This window comes from Nannobrachium achirus (genome assembly GCF_963921795.1).
Source record: "Nannobrachium achirus genome assembly, chromosome: 20".
Lineage (NCBI taxonomy): Eukaryota > Metazoa > Chordata > Actinopteri > Myctophiformes > Myctophidae > Nannobrachium > Nannobrachium achirus.
The window spans coordinates 6,870,439-6,898,310 of NC_137827.1; the positions used below are offsets into that span (position 1 = coordinate 6,870,439).

Here is a 27,872-nt window from a genome sequence, read left to right on the forward strand (position 1 = left end):
CAGCGCAAGCACTGACTCATTGTGACATCACTTCATAAAAGGCTCTGACATCACGTACGCCACGAGTCAACAAAAAATCTCTGTGCGTGTGTATGTATGTATGTAATCCGCGTATCTCGAGAACCGTTCTTCCCACCGGCACGCGCGTTCTCCATATATGGGAATAAAATGAATGCCCGTATGAGGAGTTGATGTCTGATATCAGAGTTTTCCGCAACCGGTACTGTGTGTGCAGAGATCGGCACGAAACGTTCGGAATCTCCTTATGCGGGCTGATTGTTGACATCAGGCTGTTCCGGAGGAAATCGGCATCGGCGCAAGCGCCGACTCATTGTGACATCACTTCATAAAAGGCTCTGACATCACGTACGCCACATGAGTCAACAAAAAATCTCTGTGCGTGTGTATGTATGTATGTAATCCGCGTATCTCGAGAACCGTTCGTCCCACCGGCACGCGCGTTCTCCATATATGGGAATAAAATGAATGCCCGTATGAGGAGCTGATGTCTGACATCAGAGTTTTCCGCAACCGGTACTGTGTGTGCAGAGATCTTCATATATGGGCAAAAAAGCGACAGAGATCTCATATATGGGCATAAAATGGACGCAGATAAACAGATATCTCCATATATGGCATATATGGGCATACAATGGACGCAGAATCACAAAGATCTCCATATACGGGCATAAAAGGGACACAGACAGACAGATACAGAGATCTCCATATATGGGCATAAAATGGACGCAGATAGACAGATATCTCCATATATGGGCATATATGGGCATAAAATGGACCCAGAACTATAACTGCAGTGATCTCCATATATGGACATAAAATGGACGCCGACAGACAGACAGACAGATACAGATACCTCCATATATGGGCATAAATGGACACAGGCAGACAGATGGTCAAAACGGGTCCTATGAAAACAGGTATAATGGGGTTTGCATTAAAGGGCGGGGCATTCATTCCCTATTTACATTGTTCCGAGTTGGCCAGGTCGCCGACTAGACGCTGGGCCGCCCGAAGGGCCGGCCCAGCCCGAAGGGCGGCCCAGGTTCTAGTAATTAGAATGAAGCATAGTTTCAGTCCGCTGCTCACCTATGGCCAGCGTCATGACGTTGAGGTGGTCCCTGACCAGTTTAATAATTAGAATGAAGCATAGTTTCGGTCCACTGCTCACCTATGGCCAGGGTCATGACGTATAGTTTAATAATTAGAATGAAGCATAGTTTCAGTCCACTGCTCACCTATGGCCAGGGTCATGACGTATAGTTTAATAATTAGAATGAAGCATAGTTTCAGTCCACTGCTCACCTATGGCCAGGGTCATGACGTATAGTTTAATAATTAGAATGAAGCATAGTTTCAGTCCACTGCTCACCTATGGCCAGCGTCATGACGTTGAGGTGGTCCCTGACCAGTTTAATAATTAGAATGAAGCATAGTTTCGGTCCACTGCTCACCTATGGCCAGCGTCATGACGTTGAGGTGGTCCCTGATCAGATTAACAATTAGAATGAAGCATAGTTTCAGTCCACTGCTCACCTATGGCCAGGGTCATGACGTATAGTTTAATAATTAGAATGAAGCATGGTTTCGGTCCACTGCTCACCTATGGCCAGGGTCATGACGTATAGTTTAATAATTAGAATGAAGCATGGTTTCGGTCCACTGCTCACCTATGGCCAGGGTCATGACGTATAGATTAATAATTAGAATGAAGCATGGTTTCGGTCCTCTGCTCACCTATGGCCAGCGTCATGACGTATAGATTAATAATTAGAATGAAGCATGGTTTCGGTCCTCTGCTCACCTATGGCCAGGGTCATGACGTATAGTTTAATAATTAGAATGAAGCATGGTTTCGGTCCTCTGCTCACCTATGGCCAGCGTCATGACGTTGAGGTGGTCCCTGATCAGATTAACAATTAGAATGAAGCATAGTTTCAGTCCACTGCTCACCTATAGCCAGCGTCATGACGTATAGATTAATAATTAGAATGAAGCACAGTTTCGGTCCACTGCTCACCTATGGCCAGGGTCATGACGTATAGATTAATAATTAGAATGAAGCATGGTTTCAGTCCACTGCTCACCTATGGCCAGCGTCATGACGTTGAGGTGGTCCCTGACCAGATTAATAATTAGAATGAAGCATAGTTTCAGTCCACTGCTCACCTATGGCCAGGGTCATGACGTATAGATTAATAATTAGAATGAAGCATAGTTTCAGTCCAGTCCTCACCTATGGCCAGCGTCATGACGTTGAGGTGGTCCCTGACCAGGCGGACCACCTGGCTCTTCTGCAGCGGGGTGGAGCGGCAGCAGATGACCGCCTGGCAGCGGCCCGACAGCTCCAGGAAGGCCTCCTTCAGGTCCTCCTGCAGCGCCCAGTTCAGCGTGCGGCCGTCCATCACCAGCGTGAAGCCCGCTGCAGGCGGGGGACCCTGCCCCTCCCGCGCGGCGCTCAGACCCTGCACCCGGCCGCGCTCCACCTCCACTATGAGGTCCTGGAGAAGGGCCGCACACGCCTCCTGACGTAGACCCAGGGACGTGCAGAGAATGTTAAGAGAGGCAGGGGCTGACATTTCTACAAGGGCCTTTTAAACCCATTTAGGCCTGGAATTATTGAATGCTTTAAGCAGTGAAAAATAGCAGATATGAAAGCTGCGAGCTTGTAGATCTGCTATTTTTGAAAAAGTTGTGAAAGTTTGAGCAAATCTTTGAAAAAATGTATTTTTAAAGCGTTTGTAACTCAGATTTTGCTTCTGGGTGGTCCCTGGAACTAGATATTTTGAGATGGGGGTCCGTGGCCAAATAAATATCAGTTTGGGGGTCCTTCACATGAAAACGTTTGAGAACCACTGACATAGTAGTCTCTCAAGAACAGACTAACTGAGCTCCAGTTAAGTGAAAAGGACCTTTTCTTTGACGATGGCTGGCCAGATTGCTGACATATAAACATAGGTTTTTCAAAAAATCTTAGAAGGATTCAAAAGACACAAAAATTTTCATGATTTTTCAAAAATAGCAGATCTACAAGCTCGCAGCGCGGCACCGAGCTTGTATATCTTCTATTTTTCAATAGTTAAAGCATAAAATAATGATACGCAATAATGTGTACCCGTTCTAAATAAATTGTTATCCCACGATTTTGAAACCCATTTTCACCCAGTGCCAATTGCCTATGTAATCCTGGGCTCTGCTCTCCCTCTGCCACACCTGGGGAGACAACGGACTGACCTCATGCTTCCTTCTATCCATGAGGAGTCCAAGTTGCTTCTTTTCACCTGACAGTGGGGATTTACCCGGTTTGGACGTAGGGTTAGGTTAGAAAATATTGAAAATAGCCGACCTCCAAGCTCACAGCGGCGGCGCGTTGTGAGCTTGGAGGTCGGCTATTTTCGGTGCTTGATACCACACTGAACAAAGCATAATCAAGTGAATACTGGAGATGTGGCGTACAGCATGGATTTCTACACAGAGAGAGCAATTCTTTCAATATAAGATGCTGCATTCAAGTTCAGGAGAGTTTGGACGAGGCAATTCTCTTGAATGCTGCCTTCAGGTATGGCATGGAAAGGGGGGGGTAGTTTGTATTTCTTTCACCATAGTAAAAACTGCATTCATGGTCTGGAGAGGGCACTTTTTACAGACGGATAAAGGGGCATGTCTATGTCTATGTGTGCACGTGCCTGCATACAACACAACAACAATCAGCAGATTAGCATCCTAACATACAACACAACAACAGCATTCAGAGAAAAAAAAATGAACAATTGCTAAATCCATTCGTGAGGTTGATCGAACAGGCTTGTGTTTCTGGTGAACTGAATTTAGCCTTTCGCAACTCAATCAGTCCTGTAAGAGTTACACTGGCCTAGCGCGAACGTTCTTTGACCCAGAAAGGCGGGGATATACTCGAGCCGGTTGGCTCCTGTCGGCCAATGGCATTTATTCACTGATCTGTTTTTTTCAGGGGCTGGTCAGCTCTTAATTGCTCCCTTTGAACTTCAAAGAGGTTGTGAACTGCGGTAATTGATTCATTGAGACATACAAGTGTCAATAGCTCGTTAGTGATCTCTCTTATCAATGAAAGCATCAAAGACAACGACCTCTGTGATGCCTGTAATAGAGTGGAGGGATGAATGTGTTTGTATACACACAGACTCGCCTGATTGGCTGAACGGTTCTGAACCACAGTTACTTGGGGCTTTGCCCAGGCTTTTTCTTCTTGAAAATGCCTGGATCCCGAGGCTACGTAAGAGTTAACGAAGCACACTGTTACAAGTTGGTGAATAAAGAAAAAAACATAGTGTGTATGCCCTGCCTTGGGACAGGTAAGATAGGGGCGTCTATACATATAATTCCTGTTCAACTGTGCTGGTTGCCAGTTATGCCTTTATGAACATTGGTTTGGTTAGAGTAGTTAGGCAGATCCAGCTTATCCTAACGGTACAATCAAACCAATAGCAAACAACCTTGCCTTAACCTTACCCCTAAACTCAGTAAAACTAACGCTGGTGAATGCTAACATGGTGAAATCAAGGCTAACCTCCCGACGCTATGTTAACCTGGAGGGACCAACGTACAGGAGGTCTAACCAAAGCTCAGTCCCCATCTAGAAGATTACATAGGTGAGCTCCCTGATCAGTTTAACACATCTACTGCGATAACGTCTAACCTTGCTGCCACAGTTTGCGGTGAGGAGTCGATCGTTGGCTTGGAGCAGCTTGCAGGCACAGGCGATGTTGACGGCCGTCTCCTGCTTGTCCCCGGTGAGGACCCACACTTTGACCCCGGCCTTCTGGAGCGCCTCGATGGTCTCTGGGACGTCCTCCTGCAGCCGGTCCACGATCCCTGTGGCACCTGCACACAGCCATGGTTGGTAAACATTATACTGTGTGTTGTAATGCCTTTAAAACAGGTACACATTATTGTGTATTATTATTTTATGCTTTAACTATTGAAAAATAGCAGATATACAAGCTCACAGCGCGGCACCGAGTGCCACGCTGCGAGCTTGTAGATCTGCTATTTTTGAAAAATCGTGAAAATTAGAATTTTGACCCGATTTTATAAGTGTCTTTTGAATCCTTCTAAGGTTTTTTGAAAAACCCTATGTTTCTATGTCAGCAATCTGGCCAGCCATCGTCAAAGAAAAGGTCCTTTTCACTTCAACTAGAGCTCAGTTAGTCTGTTCTTGAGAGACTACTATGTCAGTGGTTCTCAAGCCTTTTCATGTGAAGGACCCCCACAATGATATGTATTTGGCCACGGACCCCCATCTCAAAATATTTAGTTCCAGGGATCCCCCAGAAGCAAAATTTGAGTTACAAACGTTCGCTTTGAAAATGCATATATTCAAAGATTTGCACAAATTTTCACGTTTTTTTCCAAAAATAGCAGATCTACAAGCTTGCAGCTTGTATATCTGCTATTTTTCACTGGTTAAAGCATTCAATAATTCTAAGCCTAAATGGGTTAAACATTTATACTGTGTTATAATGCCCTATAAGCACATTATAATGCATTATTACAACCGTCAGGTCGCAGTTACTTTCAAAACCTCCACCGGTCTGTCTGTCACAAGTCAAACTTTTGCCCTTCTCATATCTCTCGCACCGTTGCCCCGATCCATGCCAAACTTTGCACACACACTCCTTGGCTGCCAAATCACTACCCCCTAACCATTTCTCACATGGCCCTCTTCTAGCGCCACCATGAGGCCGATTCTTGCAAGACACATTTTTGGACACTGCTCCTACAGATTTTGCCCTAAAATCACACAAACCGGTACACAGTATCTCTAAAGTCATGTCATCAACATGGTTCTGTCCCATTTCCTCCTGATTGGCTACCATTACCTTCCAAAGTTTGTGTATGCGACCTGACGGTCGCTTATCTCCCGATTTAGGGAGTCTTACTGGTAAATGTGACTATAGTGCATTATAGGGGTGACCTTTCAGTAAAGTGTTACCCGTTCGGGGTCTCTGTCATTGAATACACCGCTGAGCGTTTATATGAGAGGCAGAGAGGTGGAATATGTGGAGGCGGAGAGAGAAAAAAAAAAACTTTTGAACGTGCCTTCATGCAGTGGTGGAAAGTAACTACATTTACTCAACTACTGTAATTGCCTGACTATAAGCCGCGGCTTTTTTCCAATGTTTTGAACCCTGCGGCTTATACAACGGTGCGGCTTATATATAGATTTTTACAGCAAACGGCCAGTTAGTTTTACAATGGTCTTTAACAAGGATTTATATATAGATTTGTACAGCTAACAGCCACCAGGGGCGCTCTAGCGGGAAGCAGGAAGGACACCTGCGGCTTATAGTCAGGTGCGGCTTATATATGTAAACATGTGTTTTTTTGTTCTAAATTTAGCTGGTGCGGCTTATATTCAGGTGCGGCTTATAGTCCAGCAAATACGGTAGTTCTCACACCTACAGTACATCACTCTGCCGGTCTGCCTGCCCTCCCATTGGCCAGTTTGAACTCATCTTCTGCCTACCCCGGCCACAGGCGTGTTTTCTCTGGTTAACGGTGCCCAGCCACGGCTGAGAAAACACCACTGTGGTCGGGTTAGCTGGGTACCATGGTAACCAGGTGTTTGCCTGCTCTCGGAGCCGCTGGTGAGCTAAGAAACTCCATATCCCATGATGCAACGCGGCCGCAATGTGAGGCAGTTTCACTTCCTCCACAGTGTCCACGCTGGGGAAAACAGCTGTTTTCTCTCCTTTGTTTTCCTTCCCTCTCCTTACGTCTCGTGACCGGGCCATTTCAGCTCTCTCTCTCGGTGGAGCATAGAATGTACCGTTATGGATTATATTTTACCGTAACGAAAGAACACACACAGCGTGGCCACGAGCTGGCACGGCCGCGAGGATCTCCAGAATGAGGTAATAAATAAATAAAAAATCAAACCTCGGTTCAAAGTGAAGCGGTGAATTTTTATTCTATGTGTTCTAGAGCTGTGAAATCTGTGTTCTAGATCTATACATTCTGTGTTCTAGATACTTTCTATGTGCTTTAGTTCTATATTTTTATGAATTCTGAATGAATGAATGATTTTGTCTGGAGGGCAAAATTGTCATGTGAAGCTTGACCAATCCTCAATTCTGCATGCACGGGACATGTACGGGACAGACAAAGCCACTCCTTGGGAATCTATGGGAATCCTCAAAAAAACATGTACGGGACCGCTTCAAAAAGTCTCTGAAGTGACTAGTGTATTATTGGCGCCGCTATGGTGGGTATTGTGTATAGGATTGATGTGAATCTACTCATGAACTACAAAAGCTTTTTGGAACCTACATTTCACACTGGGAGGCGTAATATGTGGGCTCTTACTTGGAGCAAATATGGACATTCTATGACGTCACACTAAATGACATCATAGACTGGCCTCCTATATAAACGGTCTCATGTTCAATAAGACTGTTTTACAGAGCAAGGTTGTTAAGGTATCGTTTCAAACAGTGTTGTTGTTGAAGGTCTGTCAGATAATGCACTGTACAGTGAAGCTGCCAGGTGCCCCAGATAACACCCTTGGTGTTGCTGAATCGGTGGGACACAAAGTGTACACATTTGGAGATTACAATAACAACGCAAGAGAACCTTCAGAAGTTCAGATCAAAGTGGCGTCTTCAACACAGTGTCTCTGAGATGGAGGAGGTTGCCCCCAGTGACGACTACAACAGGAGAACTTCCTCCTGAGGTTCCCTGTGATGGCTATGACCACACAGCTGTGATCATTGAAGATATCGTCTACCTCTGGGGAGGATGGAATAAAATGCATGAATGTTACAATGCCATGCTTTATGCATTTGATGTAGACGCCCACAGGTGGATCATGACAAGGGTTTCTGGGACCGTTCCAGAGTGGAGAAGGTACCATTCAGCCTGTGTCTTGGGGAAGGTCATGTATATTCATGGAGGATGGACCCAGGCAGGTGGAAAGACTAATGACACGTACAAGCTGGACACCACCACGGTGGTCTGGTCCTTAATTAACACCAGAGGAACTCTGCCTCCTGTTTCAACACTCCACTCTGCCACCATCATCGGGACAAAGATGTTTGTATTTGGGGGAATAGGGGACGGGGTGTACTACAACAACACCAGAGTATTTGACACGGAGACCGACTGCTGGCTGGACATTCCTTCTGCAAAGCATCTTCCAGAAGAACGCTTTGATCATTCAGCCTTTGCCTGCAATGGAGAGCTGTACATATTTGGTGGTGATAAACGGAAACCTGATGCTTTAGAATCCTGCCATGATATGTGGAAACTCAGTCCAGAGACCTTCTCCTGGAAGGAGGTTGAGCCCAAGGAGAATGACCCGATCTGGATGATTCATGGCTGCTGTTGCATGGTGGGAAGTCGTGTCTTCATCTTTGGAGGTTTTAAAGGAGACTGGACACCCAACCATGACCTGTACATCCTAGACTTGAGTCCTAGTCTTAAGACGCTCTGCAAGCTAGCAGTTATTCAGTACCGTCTGGGACAGTCAGAACTCCCACACGACATCAGGTGGGAACTGGCAGCCATGACTGATGGAGGATTGGAGGACTCCGCATAAAATACGTACGTACCAAATAATTACCAAAACGACGAATAGGTTACCCTGTTGAAGTACTACTTTTGAGGATGTCTATATATAAAAAAAAACAGATTAATTTTTATTAATTAATTACAGATCAATAATGCAATTAAAACGATTTTAATTGCACCTATTATTTTACACCACGAAACCTTTGGTGTACCGATCATAGCGGTGCATCAACCAAGTAGAGCCAACAAACGCCCAGCAATGGTAGAAGAGGCGGATCAGACCGCTTTGCTTGGCCCAGTGGATGGGAAACTGGTTTACTCGTATACCAACATTCGGTTGATGAAGCGGTTAACTTTTATTCTATGTATTCTAGAGCTATGAACTCTGTTTATACATTCAGTTAGAAGCGAAGCGGTGTGTTCTAGAGTTCCAGAGCTCAGAATTCAGAATGAATGAATGATTTCATCTGGAGGGCCGAATTGTCATGTGAAGCTTGACCAATCCTCAAAGTATGGTCTCATTGGAAATTTTTAATCATCCAATCATCAGACCGGGACGGAAACTACACACATATTCTGGACGTACGGGACAGATAAAACCTGTTCATTCTGGACTGAAATGACCATATATGGACATGGGGGACACACATTTACGGACAGATAAACCTGTTCATTCTGGACTGAAATGACCATATATGGACGTGGGGGACAAACATGGGACACACAAAGCCACTCCTTGGAAGCGGCTTTCACCGCTTAAAAAATAAATACAAAATAACTCAGGTCAAATATGTATATGTGATTAAACATGCGATGAATTTTCATTAACTCATTTAGTGCTCATCCGCGCGATATATTAACGCGGTCCGGAGTGCTGATCGCGCGATAATACTGTATGTACAGGAAAATCTGGCGCTGGTTACCTTCGGTCCGGTGAATAAGGCTGGCACGGTGAAGTCCGCAATTCGTCTCCATTGACGTCCACGTGCACGCAATAGAAAAACAATGGCTCTTCTGAACTTTACAGTCCATTTTCTCCAAAAAAGTATTTTGATGCCAAGGATGGCATGGCATTCTCGCTAAAATAGCACAACCATGATAACATAGATCCTCCTTCCTTGTTTACAATCTGAACCGGAATTAAGGGTGGGTGAATCGTGAAGGTCAATTGGGAATTGTTAGCTCGATCTACTTCCGGCCTTCAAAATAATAGTGGCCGCGAATGGATAAAATGCTAACTCGGTTGTAAGTATGACAGTCATAAGAAGTCACAACTGACTTGGTTTAAACATAATTGACATCCCCACAAGGGATCCCCCATTGCTTATTTTTATCCCACGATTTTCTAACCCATTTTCAGCCTGTGCCAATTGCCTATGTAATCCTGGGCTCTGCTCTCCCTCTGCCACGCCTGGGGAGACAACGGACAAACCTCATGCTTCCTTCAATGCATGGGTAGTCCAAATTGTTTATTTTCAACTGACAGGGGGGATTTCCCTGGGATGGACGTAGCACGTGGAAGGAACACGTTATTCCAACCAGTTCCTCTCCCCTCCATCAGGCGCTCGGCTGGCCAGGGTGAGGCATTATTGAGACCAGGAGCATGTTTTTGTGAGGGTATCAACCCTAGGAGAAACGGGGAGAACATGCAAACTCCACACAGAAAGGCCCTATCGCCAACCCCACCTGGGGTGTGGGCGCTAATGATGCGGACACACCCCCAGCACCCACAGCGTCCCCCGGCGTGAATCGAACCCAGGACCTTCTAGCTGTGAGGCAAAGCACTAACCACTGCGCCACCGTGCCCCCTCCATTGCTTTTTCTAACCTACATTTCACACTGGGAGGTGTAATATGTGGGCTCCAACTTGGAGCAAATATGGACATTCTATGACGTCACACTAAATGACATCATAGAATTGACCTCATAGACTGGCCTCCTATATAAACGGTCTCATGTTCAATAAGACTGTCTTACAGAGCAAGGTTGTAAAGGTATCATTTCAACCAGTGTTGTTGCTGATGGTCTGTCAGATAATGCACTGTACAGTGAAGCTGCCAGGAGCCCCAGATAACACCCATGGTGTTGCTGTATCGGCGGGACACAAAGTGTACACATTTGGAGGTTACAATAGGAAGGAAAGGAAACCTTCAGAAGTTCAGATCAAAGTGTACGTCTTCAACACAGTGTCTCTGAGATGGAGGACGTTGCCCCCAGTGACGGCTACAAGAGGAGGACTTCCTCCTGAGGTTCCCTGCAGTCGCTATGAACACACAGCTGTGCTCATTGAAGACTTTGTCTACCTCTGGGGAGGAAGGAATAATATTCATGAATATTGCAACAACATGCTTTACGCATTTGATATCGACGCCCACAGGTGGATCATGACTAGGGTTTCTGGGACCGTTCCGGAGTGGAGAAGGTACCATTCAGCCTGTGTCTTGGGGAAGGTCATGTATATTCATGGAGGATGTTTCCAGGCAGGTAGAAAGACTAATGACACGTACAAGCTGGACACCACCACGATGGTCTGGTCCTTAATTAACACCAGAGGAACTCTGCCTCCTGCTTCATCATATCACTCTGCCACCATCATCGGGACAAAGATGTTTGTATTTGGGGGCACAGGGGAAGGAGTGTACTACAACAACACCAGAGTATTTGACACGGAGACCGACTGCTGGCTGGACATTCCTTCTGCAAAGCATCTTCCAGAAGAACGCTTTGATCATTCAGCCTTTGCCTACAATGGAGAGCTGTACATATTTGGTGGTGATAAATGGAAACCTGATGCTTTTGAAACCTGCCATGATATGTGGAAACTCAGTCCAGAGACCTTCTCCTGGAAGGAGGTTACGCCCAAGGAGAATTACCCGATCTGGATGATTCATGGCTGCTGTTGCATGGTGGGAAGTCGTGTCTTCATCGTTGGAGGTTTTAAAGGAGACTGGACACCCAACCATGACCTGTACATCCTAGACTTGAGTCCTAGTCTTAAGACGCTCTGCAAGCTAGCAGTTATTCAGTACGGTCTGGGGCAGTCAGAACTCCCACACGACATTAGGTGGGAACTGGCAGCCATGACTGATGGAGGATTGGAGGACTCTGCATAACATACATACCAAATAATTACCAAAACGAGGAATAGGTTACCCTATTGAAGTACTACTTTTGAGGGTGTCTATATATAAAAAGAAGAAACGGATACATTTTGATTAATTAACTCATTTGCTGCCCCCTCCTGAGTTTCCCTCGTTATTACTGCTGTTAGAGGCCGCCAGGGCCCGAGTTTCCCAAGTTGGCAGCCATTTTGAAAACCTTTTTTTTTCAATTTTGTTTTAACTCATTGAGTGCCAGCCTATCACCACTAGAGGGCGCCCAGTGACCAGAGAATAATAGAGATATGCTGGTAATGCATGCCCAAGCCCTGGAGCCAGGACTTTTTTTACAAAGGAAAGGACACTTTCCTTTGTGCATGTACAGGAAGAGGATGAAGTTAGCTTGAAGTTAGCTATTGGCTACCAAGCATTTTAGAAGCCTTATTTTCGTCAACTTAGCCATGATTAAACCTTGCACACCTCATGCATGGGAAAAAAACAGAGAAGAATGAGCTCTAAAAAATCCAATGCAATCCTGGATTGCATTGGAGTGGATTTGTGCAGTTTGTTCACAGCTTTCAAACAAAAAAATCCGATTGGAAATCCGTTCAGGCATTCTTGAGATAATCGCCATTATGTTTTACATGTAATGTAAACAAAAATGGCTGCCCTGTATGTTAGATGGGGTTGTATGGGGGTGGAACATGCAAAATCGCGATTGAAATCATGTTCACCAGATTTGATGGGGTCCCAAAAAAAAAAAAAAAAATTCAAAAAAAAATTTTTCAAAAAAAAAAAAAAAAAATTTTTTTTTTTTTTTTTTTTTTTTTTTTAAAAGCCGAACTTGTTCGGGATCGGCACACTACGATACGCTAATAAAGCCGAACTAGTTCGGGATTGGCACTCAATGAGTTAACTCCAAAAAGGTAGTAGGCAGGATCGCAATCGCAACATTGTATGTTTAACTCCCATACCAACCACATTTTTCAAACATGGCAGCCATGTTTGTTTACATTTGAAGAAAACATAATGGCTTCTATATCATGAATTCCTGAACGGATTTCCAAGAGGATTTTTTGTTTGAAAGCCGTGAACAGCGTGCACACACATGGTGCATGATCTAGGCATGATCCGTGCACTATGAATTACATGGAATGACATCCTGGTACTTGGCAGCAATTTTGAAAAGGCAGCGAATGAGTTAATTACAGAACAATAACGCGATTAAAACGGTCCAACGCATTTTAATCGCACCTATTTTTTACACCATGAAAGCTTCAGTGTACTGATTACACCATGAAAGCTTCAGTGTACTGATCATAGTGGTGCACCAACCAAGTAGAGACAACAAACGCCCAGCGCACACAATGGGAGAAGTAGCTGATCAAACCGCTTTGCTTGGCCCAGTGGATGGGAAACTGGTTTACTTGTATACCAAAATGTGTTAAAAAAAATTAAATAAAAAAAACAACTCAGGTATGTGTGATTAAACATGCAAATCATTTTCATTAATAAAGGACATACTTTGTCACCAGTAGGGGATCACATTTTCAGGCAAAAAAAAGAAATCAGATCGGGTAGGGTGCGCGATTCTAACTCGGTTGCAAGCATGACAGTCATAAGAAGTCACCACTGACCTTGTTTAAAAATAATTCACATCCCCACATGGTTGACTGCAGGGCTAACAAGCATTGATTCACCTCATCAATTAAAAATAATATGAGAAATCATAGCAGATGATGCAAGCTGCTCAGACAGACAGCTTGCCTGCCAGCTACAGTAGCCACACATGTAATCACATCAAATCACAACAAACAACACAGACCACTTTTTACCCACATAACAGCAACCAACCAGCAATGGCACATCTCAGCTTAAATGATTAATTAAAATTAATTGACACGGCAGCCAGGCATTATGCGGGAACACCTACTGAGTGGCAAAAGACTAGCCTCGCAACAGCCAGAGAGTCTGGGAGTTCTCCATAGACGATGCATTACGCAATGACGTAGTTACTAGACAATTGTACAAGTCCCTCTGATCCGAGTCCAAGTCGAGTAGCAAGTCATTTGGTCCAAGTCTCAAGCAAGTCTCAAGTTTTTTCTGTTGTGGGCAAGTCAAGTCGAGTCGAGTCACAAGGTTATGTCAAGTCAAGTCGAGTCGAGTCACAAGGTTGTCATGTCATGTCAAGTCGAGTCGAGTCGAGTCATTTAGTGAAGTTCTTAACCCTGCTGACAACTGGATGTATGTTATGAAAAGTGAGAAAGTGTTGGAAAACGGAGGCTTGCTACCATGATGGATAATTGGATATTATTTATGCCTGTCTCCAATCAATCAAATCAATCAATCAATTAAAGTGTGAACCTATAGCGTGTCGTTCACGACTGCTTTGGTGAGTGGCGTAGCGGCAAGTCATCCGAGTCAGCGTGTCTCAAGTCGAGTCAAGTCGGGAGTCATTGTCTTCCAAGTCAAGTCGAGTCTCAAGTTTTTGCCCTTATGTCCGAGGCAAGTCGCAAGTCGTCAAATTTGCGACTCGAGTCCGAGTCAAGTCGAGTCATCGAGTCTCAAGTCCAATTGTCTGTAGTTACTCACTTTGAGACAGGTCCATTCAGTAGTCATCAGCGCATCAAAACATCATCGGGAGAACATCAAATACGTCTTTTCCAGACAGAAATTTCAAAGGTGCAAACTGTTGTTTGTTTTTAAGTTATGAGATGCCGTTGATTTCAGATAAAACTTCGCTTAATGCAGCTTTTATTTGCGATTTGTGAACTCGCATCGGACATGGGGTCCGCCATCTTTGTTTACAAAATGCGAGAGCTGTAGCAGCCGATTGACCAATCAGGAGCGGTGTGAGGCGGTTTCGCTCGAAATGCAGCCTTTTGATTGGAAATTGAGAAACTAATTCTCATAAAGAGACTCGATGGGAGGGACACCAGACCGAGAAAGGAAGCACATTGGTGATGACGTAACTCGGGATGGCTTGCGAGGCTAGCAAAAGACTACTCGCTGGCCTTGAGATTGCATTAAACAATGTTAAACTCACTTTGCCACTAGATTTTGCCATTCACTTTATTTATGCGCATTACCCTCAATATGAATAATTATGAACCTCATATCATAACTCACCATCAAAAGCCAGGCTCCTGGCAATGGCCGATAGGGGGAGCCATTGTTACTTGGCTCTATTGAATAGGCAGTGCAGTGATATCAGGGGATTTAAGCCAGGACGGTTTTCAGGACGGCTCTGCTAGGAACAACAGCGCCCTCTATGTTTTGTTCCTTCTCATTTGACTTTGGCAGGATGATAAAAAGGGTCGGTCTGGGAGAATCTTAGCCCTCATTTTCTGGTGTGGGGGCTTGTTTTTATTCCCACTGGCAACCGAATACAAAATGGATGCTATTGCTGTGGACGAGGAGCTATGTGCTAGTGTTTACAAGAGTTGCTCAATTACACAATATTGAACATATTGAACCTCTTCAGCACATTTGTTTAAAGTATTTGATAGATAGGAGAGATGTTTTGGTGTTTGCCGACTGGATTTGGGAAGACTAATTCATCAAGCTTTCCCGGAGAGTTGGACGAAGGACGTTATCGTTTTTTTATTGCATATGCTGTGCAGAACGAAATACAGACACAGGGGCGAGGTCGCGCAAATCCTTGGCCATCTGGCCAGTGATGTATATCGGACCAGTTACCCCTGCATGATGGTCAACAATGTTACGTAAAAACATGCCCATATATGGGCATTACCAAATATGGGCATTCCCAGATATGTCCTTCATATTGATGACATTGGGACCGGGATCTCCATATATGGGCATAAAACGTATGTTAATTAGTAAAGCCTCTGTCATTGTATAAACCACTGAGTGTGAGAGGCAGAGAGGTGGAATATGTGGAGGCAGAGAGAGAAAATATACCTTTGAACGTGCCTTCATGCTGTTGTGGAAAGTAACTCCAAATCCCATGATGCAACGCGGCCGCAATGTGACGCAGTTTCACTTCCTCGTTCAGATCCACAGTGTCCACGCTGAAAAAAAACAGCTGTTTTCTCTCTTTTATTTCTTCCCTCTCCTTACGTCTCGTGGCCGGGACATTTCAGCTCTCTCTCGGTGGAGCATAGAATGTACCGTTATGGATTATATTTTACCGGAACGAAAGAACACACGCAGCGTGACCTGAGCTGGCGTGGCTGCGAGCACCATGTGCAAGCGCGGCCGCATGGAGGATCTCAAGAATGAGGTAATTAATATATAAAAAATCGCACCCGTGCGAAGTGAGCGGTGCAAACTAATTTCTGCGCAAATCAGTGTTGATAGGCATGCATGGCAATATTCTTTTTGTTGTGTATGATGTCAGTCTAGAGGTCTGCTCAGACTATATAAGTCTTTATTGTCATTTCTCATCAGTTAGTTGACCAAGCTACGGATTGTAGCTTGTAAGAGTGTCATAGTGTAATGATAAGTGACCTTATTGACCTCCAGAGAGGCCTCCAGAGAGGCGAGAAGAGGTCAGAAGATGAATATTTTCGTTTTTCAAAGTCTGTTCATTTGTATTTTAAACTTGTATTAGCTGCCTATCATTTATAACCTGTAAGATTTTCCACAGTCTGTCTAAAAATGTGGTTATTTTATGGCTTATAAGTGATATTCATTTAATATAATTTTGAAATTCAAGGTTAGCACCGCTCAATCATTTTTTATGACGTATTTTACGCTGCCTAAACGCGTTATGACGTATTTTACGCGGCCTAAACGCGTTCTAAATCAGGGTGAACCAATCGAGTGACTCTGTGACTATGACATCATGGACAGATCAACAGAATCGAAGTGTTTCATTGGTCTAGCGAACTCATGTCATCATCATTTGTGACATCATAGTTTTGGTAAAAAAGCGGTCTATAGGAGCGGTTAGCACCGCTCAAAAAGCCTCGGCAGTGGCTAGTGTGTTATTTTGACGACGCAATGGTGGGCTTTGTGTTATTATAGGATTGATGTTAATATACTCAATATACTATTGCTTTTTGGAACCTACATTTCACACTGGGAGGCGTAATAAGTGGGCTCCAACTTGGACCAAATATGGACATTCTATGACGTCACACTAAATGACATCACAGTACTGACATCATAGACTGACCTCCTATTTAAACAGTCACATGTTCAATAAGACTGTCTTACAGAGCAAGGTGATAAAGGTGCCATTTCAAACAGTGTTGTTGCTGATGGTCTGTCAGATAATGCACTGTACAGTGAAGCTGCCAGCAGCCCCAGATAACACCCATGGTGTTGCTGTATCTGTGAGAGACAAAGTCTACTCATTTGGAGGTTACAATGGGAAGGCAAGAAAACCTTCAGAAGATCAGATCAATGTGTACGTCTTCAACACAGTGTCTCTGAGATGGAGGACGTTGCCCCCAGTGACGACTACAACAGGAGAACTTCCCCCTGAGGTTCCCTGTAGTCGCCGTGGCCACACAGCTGTGCTCATTGAAGACATCGTCTACCTCTGGGGAGGATGGAATACACTGCTTTGCAACAACATGCTTTATGCATTTGATGTCAACGCCCACAGATGGATCATGACTAGGGTGTCTGGGACCGTTCCAGAGAGTAGGGACGGCCACTCTGCCTGTGTCTTGGGGGACATCATGTATATTCATGGAGGATGGACCTGGGCAGGTGGAAAGACTGATGACACGTACAAGCTGGACACCACCATGATGGTCTGGTCCTTAATTAACACCAGAGGAACTCTGCCTCCTGCTTCAGCAGGTCACTCTGCCACCATCATCGGAACAAAGGTGTTTGTATTTGGGGGCACAGGGGACGAGGGGGACTGCAACAACATCAGTGTGTTTGACACAGAGACCAACTGCTGGCTGGACATTCCTTCTGCAAAGCATCTCCCAAAAGACCGCTTGAATCATTCAGCCTTTGCCTACAATGGAGAGCTGTACATATGTGGTGGCGTGAACTATGAAGTTGGTAAATATGTAACCTACAATGATTTGTGGAAATTCAGTCCAGAGACCTTCTCCTGGAAGGAGGTTAAGCTCAAGGTGAATGACTCATTTTGGAGGATGACAAAGTGCTGCTGCTGTTGCATGGTGGGAAGTCTTGTCTTCATCTTTGGAGGATATGAAGTAGACTATAAAGGAGACATCACACCCAACGATGACCTGTACATCCTAGACTTGAGTCCTAGTCTTAAGACTCTCTGCAAGCTAGCAGTTATTCAGTACGATCTGGAGCAGTCAGAACTTCCACATGACATCAGGTGGGAACTGGCAGCCATGACTGATGGAGGATTCAGATTCAGATTTCTTTATTAACCATTGTGTAATACACATAGGAATTTGCTTTGGCATACTACATTTTTGCATTCAAATCAAATTTTTCACATATAACAAAAACAAAAAAAAACAAACACAAAAACACAGACAGAACGCAACACACGTAGTCACCACAGCAGCCATGGGCGGCGCTATCTTGGAGAACCTGCGCAACAATTCAGGGCGGTCAAACAAAAAACACAAACATAAGAGAAAACAAAAGACATAGAAGAAAAGAGTTGAGGGGGTAGGGTGCCGCAGACACCCAAGGGAGAGGGGGGTGCAAGCTGTGCATTGGGTTGGGGGGGGCGGGTTTCGGGAGTGCTTGGGCAATAAAAAAAACACTGCTTCCATACAGCACCTCCAATAGGCTTTCACAGTGATAGGAGATAGGCTTTCTTCACAGTGTCTTCTTCTTGGGGGAATGGGGGGGGGGGGGGGGGGGTCCAATCCGTTGAATTCAGCTTGTTTTAGAGCGAGTGAAATACAATAGAGTATTCAATCTAATGTCCGTTTCCTGGTCCTCCGTATAGGGCAGTGAATCTCTCCATCAAGATGTTGAGTTTACGATCAATCTCCATGTTGTTATCTCCGTAACGCCTCAGCTCAGCGATCAGTGTTCGCATCAGTCTGGGCACTCACGGCCCTCTCGTATCAGTTCATTGATCGAGTACCCACAGCCCTACCAATTTCAATTAGCATGGCAGGCAGCCTGTTGGCTCCTTGGATTGCTGCCGTCTTGCAAATCTTCCGATAAACCAGGGCAATGCTCGTGCCAATCAGCAGAAAACCTGTTATCATCGTTCCGAAAATATACGTTCCAAAAAGATACTTGACTCCCCCGAGCCAGTTTTCTTGATGAGAAAAGGTAATCAAAAGCAGGGACCAGGTAACAATATCCATTGTTAGTAGTTTGGTAATTCCGAAGACAGTGTAGAGAAAAAACTCTCCTTAAAGCAGCGGGAAGACACACGAGGGAGGGAGAGCAGATAGAGGTAGGGAGAGAAGGAAAAAGCGACCGCCTTCCTTGAGGAGCAGAACTCTGCATAAAATGCATACCAAAATAATTTCCATAACCAATTTTAATGTATTACTGTATTGAAGTACTACTTTTGAGATACTTTTTTTCCATTATGTATGTCTATTACAAAAAAAAGAAGAAACAGATCATTTCGATTAATTAATTACAGAAAAAATAAGCGACAAAAATTAATAGCCCTGTAAGAGCCAAATTAATTTCTACTTGCAAAAAAAAAGAAAAATGACCACCCTTCAGATGGTGTTTTAGGAGTAGCCTACTTTGAAGCCGAAAATGTAATGTGTATTATTATTACGTTTTTGTAAGGTTGTATAGCCAAAAAGCAACAATTATAAATAATGCTCTAATTTACAATCGGGGGATATATTTCACAATAATAACATGTGTACATGTTATAGACATACTAATGATATGAAAATGTGGAAAGGAGCACGAATATGATTTTCTTTTTTTTTTGTGAGGGATAGCTTCAGTGAAAAAGTGAGATGTTGTTCGTCCAGACTCTGGACTCGACTAGAGATCTTGAAGTTGTGTGAATGTCAGCCTCTGTGGGGGGTATTTATGTCCAAATATCGTGGCCAATGGCATTGCAATACTAAACAACAGGATTCAATGGTGATTTTTAGGTGGTGAGGAGCAAAAATAAAATCATTTAAACCATTTTTTTTTCTGATAAAATACAAATGTTGTGATACTGCAACAGTGGGTCTTACACTCTTACAGGGTTAACGCATTTAATCACAATTAGTTTGTGGTCCACGAAACCTTCGGTGTACCGATCATAGTGGTGCACCAACCAAGTACAGCCAACGCCCAGCGCACACAATGGTAGAAGAAGCTGACCGCTTTGCTTGGCCCAGTGGATGGGAAACTGGTTTACTCGTATACCAAAATGTATACGAAAAAAAAAAACTCAGGTCAACCGGTCAAATATTTATATGTGATTAAACATGTGATTCATTTTCATTAATAAAGGACATACTTTGTCACTAGTAGGGGATCACACTTTCAGGCCACGCATTTAAATAATAAATCTTAGCAGGTTAGCATTTCACCGGGTTAGCATTCACCAGCGTTAGTTTTACTGAGGTTAGGGTTAAGGTTAGGTTTAGGTATAACAAATCAGAAAATCCATGATTCCATTTGCAAAATCCCTAACCCCCATTTTTGGCAGCTGCAGAACGTTTGTCTCTTTCACTTACTATACACTATACTATAAAGGAAAAAAATACCCCCAAAAAATCTGAAACTAGGGGTTTTTAATGATTCTGAATCCAATGCAAGCATTTGTTTTGCATGAAAAACATTCCTTGGGCTAAAAACTGATGATTAGTCATCACTTTTCAGAGTTTCGTGGGGGCTGTTTTTAGACCAAGGAATGTTTTTCATGCAAAATAAATGCTTGCAATGGATTCAGAATCATTGCAAACCCCTAGTTTGACCCCTCACATGCTACTTAAAGCAGATATTTTTTTCCCCTTTATACTGTAGTATAGTGTATTATAGTAAGTGAATGAGACGCACACGTTCAGCAGCTGTCAAAAATTCCCCTACGGATTTTGCAAATGGAATCATGGAATCATGGATTTTCTGATATGTTATACTCTGAAGCTTCCAAAAATATATAGTTTTCATAATCCCCCGAAAAATATAACAAAATTATACAAGCGACTTGACTATAATGTTTGGGTAACTGCATTAAGCTAGCGAGTTAGTACGTTACATACATACGACCGTTTTAGGGCTAAGGATTGTTCACACATCCGATACCACACACGTCCAGGAATGTGATAAGAATCCCACGGTGCAGTGCCACGTCCTCTGCCTTGGCGGCTGGTAAGCGAAAAGACTTCATATCCCATGATGCAAAGGGGCCGCGATGTGGCCCGACATTCACTGTCTCATTCACGGCCATTATATTATGTGCTGCTGCCGTAATCTGGCTTTCTCTGGCTTCTTTCTGGCTACTTTCTCCCCACTTCGCGGGACAGACCCATTTTAGCTCACTCTAGTTCAGTCATGGAAACTCGCGGTTGGAATGTTTCTTCTCCGTATTAAAGACAAGATGTTGCACTGCAGTGAACAAGGGCCACAGAGCACTTCCTCTGTCTCGTCCTGTCTGGACGCACACTCAGTCAGGTAGACCATAGTCATGCACGCGTCGCACGCCTTTCCTCTTGCTATGATAATTTCAGGGTGTGTCAGAGGCACTTTAACCCATTTACGCCTAACCTATAGAATAGGGCTAAATCAGAAATTAGCCTACAAAACAAATATGTTGCTACATACTGTACATGTACTGTAAGCCCCTCCCAAACAGCAAAATGTGTTCCCGGCCTGAATGGGTTAAAGTGTTACAATGTGCTGTTCCAATGAGCTTATAATGCATTATGACCAACTGTTAGAACGCGTTATAAACCTTGTTAAACGTTTTCATTCAAGATTACACACATTTATACCAGGTTCAGGTTCAACTTTATTGTCAACAATACCAGTTACAAGTATAAAGCGAGTGAAAGCAGCAGCTATACAGTCTTAAGAATACCACATTAAAGGACCTACACCATGAATTTTCACTTTTTCTATTTTAAAACCTTTTTTGGGGGTCCCACTGGCACCTTCTATCCTCACAAAGTCCTATTTCTGTACATTGTGTCTTTCTCTGGTTTTGGGAAGACAGAGATGAAAAGCTTTCCACGGGTTCTCAGAACAGTGCTGTTCTGAGAGTTGGCGCATGTGACGTCACACGCGTTTCCCGTTTTTTTTTTTTTTCAAAAATGTTCTTTTTCAAAAATGTTTTTTTTTTCAAAAGATTTTTTTTCAAAAACTTTTTTTTTTTTTCAAAAAACTTTTTTTTTTTTTCAAAAAACCCCACTAGATGTGCCCCTGAGCAAACAGAGGCCGTTTTGGCATTGCAGCTGGAGAGCCTCATTATAGTAGAGCTAGAACAAACAAAAAGAATGGTCAGAGTGTTTGTTGAGGGTTAAAACCTGTCTAAAGCTGTGTACACACTACAGATATATAGTTGAACGTTTTGCTTGGTAATTCAATGTAATCTCAATGGAAACCAGCTTTAAAGCTTTCAACGCTTCGTTCTTTGTGTGTCCTGCATCTTTAAAGCTGGTTTCCATTGAGATTACATTGAATTACCAAGCTAAACGTTCAACTATATATCTGTAGTGTGAATGATGCATTAGACTCAATTTTGAGCATATATTTATACAAAAAATATAGTTTGTAGGCCCTTTAAAATCAGTGTTGAGTTGTTAAAAACTACAATGCTCAGTCTAATATCTAAATGACCTTAAAGTGCAAAAGCTCAAGTGCAAGGTGCATTATTGTGCAAAGTGCAAAATTGTGCAAAATGCCAATACATAAGCCACATACATATGGCCATATAGTTCGGGCCAAGTACTGTGTTTTATAATGCCCTATAAGCACATTATAATGCATTATAAATGTGACTATAGTATATTATAGAGGTGACCTTATCGTATGTCCTTAGACTTACCACAGAAGACCTTTAAGTAAATTGTTACCCTTTCGGGGTCTCTGTCATTGTATAAACCACTGAGCGTTTATATGAGAGGCAGAGTCAGAGAGGTGGAATATGTGGAGGCAGAGAGAGAAAATATACCTTTGAACGTGCCTTGATGCTGTGGTGGAAAGTAACTAAGTACATTCCCTCAACTAGTTCTCACGCCTACGTCACTCAGCCGGTCCGCCCGCCCTCCCATTGGCCAGTTTTAATTGGTGTTGATTGATGTGAATATACTTATGAACTTTTTGGAACCTACATTTCACACTGGGAGGCGTTATATGTGGATTCCAACTTGGACAAAATATGGACATTCTATGACGCCACCCTAAATGACATCATAGAACTGACATCATACACTGGCCTCCTATATAAAGGGTCTCATGTTCAAAAATACTTTTTACAGAGCAAGGTGATAAAGGTATCGTTTAAAGTTAAAGGTAAGGCAAGTGTTCTTGCTGAAGGTCTGTCAGATAATGCACTGTACAGTGGAGCTACGAGGAGCTCCAGTTATCACCTATGGTGTTGCTGTATCTGTGGGAGACGAAGTGTACACCTTTGGAGGTCTCACTGATTACGAAGCTCAGATCGATTTGTACGTCTTCAACACAGTGTCTCTGAGATGGACGACGTTGCCCCCAGTGACGACTACAACAGGAGAACTTCCTCCTGAGGTTCCCTGTAGTCGCTGTGGCCACACAGCTGTGCTCATTGAAGACATCATCTACATCTGGGGAGGATGGAATGAAGGGTTTTGCAACAACATTCTTTATGCATTTGATGTTGACGCCCACAGGTGGATCATGACTAGGGTTTCTGGGACCGTTCCAGAGAGGAGGGAGTTTCACTCCGCTTGTGTCTTGGGGAAGGTCATGTATATCCATGGAGGACGTGTCCAGGCACGTAAAAGGATTAATGACACGTACAAGCTGGACACCACCACGATGGTCTGGTCCTTAATTGACACCAGAGGAACTCTGCCTCCTGTTTCATCACACCACTCTGCCACCATTATCGGGACAAAGATGTTTGTATTTGGGGGCATGGGGGACGAGGAGGTGGTCTTCAACAACCTCAGTGTGTTTGACACAGAGACAGAGTGCTGGATGGACATTCCTTCTGCAAAGCATCTTCCAGAAGACCGCATTAATCATTCAGCCTTTGCCTACAATGGAGAGCTGTACATGGTTGGTGGTGATAAACGGAAACTCGATGCTTTAGAAACCTGCCATGATATGTGGAAACTCAGTCCAGAGACCTTCTCCTGGAAGGAGGTTGAGCCCAAGGAGAATTACCCGTTCGGGGTATGTCAGGTCTGCTGTTGCATTGTGGGAAGTCGTGTCTTCATCTTTGGAGGTATAAAAGGAGACTTAAGTCGTGACCCCAACGGTGGCCTGATTATCCCATTCAACGATCAGCTGTACATCCTAGACCTGAGTCCTAGTCTTAAGACGCTCTGCAAGCTAGCAGTTATTCAGCACGGTCTGGCACAGTCAGAACTCCCACCCGACATCAGGTGGGAACTGGCAGCCATGACTGATGGAGGATTGGAGGAAAAACACATACCAACGTGATTGCCGTAACGACTCTATGAGGCGAGCCGGATCCATGGTTCTCAGCCATGCTCGTTGTAGAGATGGGACGTTCGTGAACGAATCGAATCTTTTGAACGGCTCTTTGAAAGGAACGGATTCCATGGCTCCAGCTCACCTCATAGAGCCATATATCCCATCACTAGTAGCTTTCATTTCACCGTGAACAGCTGGTGCCTGGTTGCTCTGATGACACAGCTTCAAAACAACGAGCTAGGCACATCCCTTTTCATGCACAGTTTGTTTACACCGGAAGCATTTCATAAAGTAAATGTTCTCACTATACAGGGAACTTTTTGAACTGGCCTCAATGGATAATGGAACTACAGGCTTTGATAGCACACTGTTGTTGTATTTTTTTTTTTTTTTTTAATATCGTTTTTTTTTTTTTTTTTTTTGCCGCAGAAACTGGTCCCTGATTGATTCCATTCATTTTCTTTTCCTCGATTCTGGATTTACCATTAACCCTTTGTAAGCCACGGGGAGCCCCTTAATGTTAAAACCGTACCCTATCGCACATCCCAGCGGGGAGTCTCAGCCACGTCGTACTTTCCCGGACTTTGTCATTAAAACCGGAATAAATGATTTTCATCCGAAAATCGGCGATCGTCTAACCTTCCCTAGTCACCACTCGTGCATCGATAGCTCATGGCTGGGCTGAGATGAAGCAGAAGTGATGTCATTGGCCTTTCCTTTTCCAAGGCACATTATCCCATTCCGTTACTGTCTGTACCCTGGAGCTTCCACAGCAGCCATGCTAGGGGCTATGCTAGCGAAACTTTTCAGTTCTGTTTTTGAGTCACACATGGACTATTTGCGGGGACATTTACGTGAACGTATCGCGCACGCGAAACGCACGGGGAGATCGATGATCGGCCAAAACACCCATTCTATCCCAACGGAGATCGAGAAAATCACGGTGAGTTACTGACCTGGAAAAAAAAAAAAAAAAAAAAAACAGCGGCGCTGTTCAAGATGGAGGGGCTCCGGGCTCATGTTTATAAACATAATATTATGTCTCAGATCACAATACAATAATAGAAATCTCACGGCTAATCTACCAACCCCCATTCTATTTCGGCTGGCAACCTGTTAAAGAAGGCTTTACAAACAAAAAATCTCCATGGGTCATAAACATCACAGGGTAAATAAGTGTCATTTCTTGGGTGAACTGATCCTTTAATTATGCCTCTTGCGCTCCAGTAAAGTGTGCTCCCCTACTTGTAGAAGGCGCTCCGGTACATCCTTTGCGTCTACAGTCAGAATCAGAATCCCCAATTAGTTTTCCCCAAGGGCCGAATTATGTCTAAGGTACCAAGCAGAGGGCCACAGCATTGCGGGGGGCAACGGCGGCGTTCCCGCTACTCCAGCAACAAAAAAAAAAGAAGATTAATAATTGCAAATAAGTCACAATTTAATAACTTTTAAAACCTGTTTAATACCCCAAGAAAGAAAGTAAAATAGACCCTTACTGCCTCAAAAATAATCAACAAACTATATAAAAACTGGTAAAACATTGGCCAAATTGTAAAATTATTTAAGAAAGAGGCAAACATTTTGAAAATAGCCACACACTCCATATATCTAGGTGTGCCCTGGGATCTTTTGGCTGTGTAAAGTGTGCCCTGGCAGAAAAAAAAAAGTTGAGAAACACTGTACTAGTGTTGTTGCTGCTCTTGTACCACCATTATTATAATTATTATGAGAAATACACTCCTTAAAGTTGAAACAAAATAAGTTAAGAACCAATTAACCAGTCTGCTTGAAAAGTATGCGTCAGCTGCTAGTTGGACAGTGCAGAGACATAATTGCCTTCCTTTGATTCATTAACGAGGGGCCGTCAACTACTTATCAGCTGCCAGCTAGTGGACACAGTCAGACACACACAAACCTTCCCTCTGCAGTGCTCTGTCTGTCTGTCTCATTTCGCCAAAAGCCCTTGAATATGATTGAAAATTATTAAGGATTACTCTGATTATGGTAAGCTTACGTTTCATATCGCACTCACCATACCTTTAACTTTCACTACTCCCCGAAAATATTTTTTTGGGGAGTAGAGTTTTTCCGGTGGGGGCCGGACAGAACCCCCCCGCGGGCCGCAAATGGCCCGCGGGCCGCCCATTGGGGAACCCTGGCTCTACATAATGTAAACACAATACAATGCTTGATGTCTGGGAACGTCTTACCTGGTTGCCATGGTTACCAAGTAAACAGCTTTACTTCACCATGCTTAACTCATTGCATGCCAGGCCCGATAGTCCCGAGATTATTTCAATGTCTTTCCCTGCCAGGCCCGATAATCCTGAGATTTTTTTATTTATTTATTTTTTTTTACTTTTTTGACCCCAAAAAATGGAGTAGGCATGATAGCCATCGCGAAATTGCATGTTTAACCCCCATAGCAACCCCATCTTTCAAACATGGCAGCCATCTTTGTTTACATTTTAGGAAAACATAATGGCTGCTATCTCATGAATGCCTGAACGGATTTCCATTCGGATTTTTTTGTTTGAAAGCTGTGAGCAATGTACACACACGTGGTGCATTATCTAGGCATGGGTGTGCATTATCCGTGCACTATGAATTACATGGAAGTCTATGGAGACAGAGGCAGGGGAGAGTACGAAGGTATGTTAAAATGGCGGGGAATGTGTAAGATCACATGTGCGCCCGTCATTCACGTCATGTCTGCGTGCACGACGCGCGCCGGTAAGTTCAGTGCATTTAATAATGGCGTTCCGATGTGTTAACTGTGAGTGCCGTGACGCGTATGGGGGTTAGCCACCAGTGTAAAATGTGCTTCATTGGGAGGTATCAAACTTCACCTGCCCGACCATTTTATTTTCCTGCCCCGGGCAGTCGGGCTCGGGCAACCGTTAGCGTCAATCCCTGCCTATCCAATACTTCTAATAAATACCTCTATCAATCAATCAATCAATCAATCAAGTCTCCAGGTGTACAGTGTGTATTACAGTAGATCATGGGTCTTCAACGTTGCCAGGCCAAGGACCCTTAGTTCAGAGAGAGATGAAGCAGGGCCCACTACAACCTTTTCATAGATTCCATATAGTTTCATCGTTTGACAGCACAATCATCAGTATATTTTGGATTCATGTCAACTTGCGTTTTAAGATATTTAACCACTTGAACCGTCAATACCTAATAAACTTGACCTTTCACTCTGTACTTAGTCTGCTCTTTTTCCCCTCTACACCAAACACCTTTGGCTAAAGTTCTCTGAATATGGACGCCAGGGTTGAAATGGTTAATATGAACACAGAGAAAAAGGTTTCTATCACACAAAGATTTGGAGGACCCCCTGTATTAACTCTGAGAGTCCCGGACCCCCTGTTGAAGACCCTTGCAGTGGTAGATGCTTACCCAGCAGAGTGAGGTTGGTCTCCAGGTTCTGCGCTGACTCCATCAGCAGCTCCTCGCGGTTCTCGATGCTGGTCTCAGCGAACACGTGTCTCTTCAGCCACACCTCATACTGCTCCTCCTCCATCACCTGGCGGAGAAGCACACCATATATCAGGGGTGGGCAACTTTGATGATGGCGAGGGCCACTATATTTCCACCTTCACTCCAGAGGGCCACTATATTTCCACCTTCACTCCAGAGGGCCACTATATTTCCACCTTCACTCCAGAGGGCCACTATATTTCCACCTTCACTCCAGAGGGCCACTATATTTCCACCTTC

The 27,872-nt window shown here is 43.9% G+C and overlaps 1 protein-coding gene across 1 annotated transcript in view; it reads right to left on the bottom strand.

Moving 5' to 3' along the window:
* atp10d (ATPase phospholipid transporting 10D) overlaps positions 1-27,872 on the bottom strand; it is a 133,197-nt gene that overhangs the window by 31,311 nt on the left and 74,014 nt on the right. Inside the window, exons 18-20 of the mRNA XM_080751388.1 lie at positions 27,552-27,678; positions 4,694-4,878; positions 2,255-2,543 (exon numbers count right to left, since the gene is read on the bottom strand). Of these exons, the coding sequence (XP_080607514.1) occupies positions 2,255-2,543; positions 4,694-4,878; positions 27,552-27,678 (601 nt within the window). The remainder of the gene's footprint in view (positions 1-2,254; positions 2,544-4,693; positions 4,879-27,551; positions 27,679-27,872) is intronic.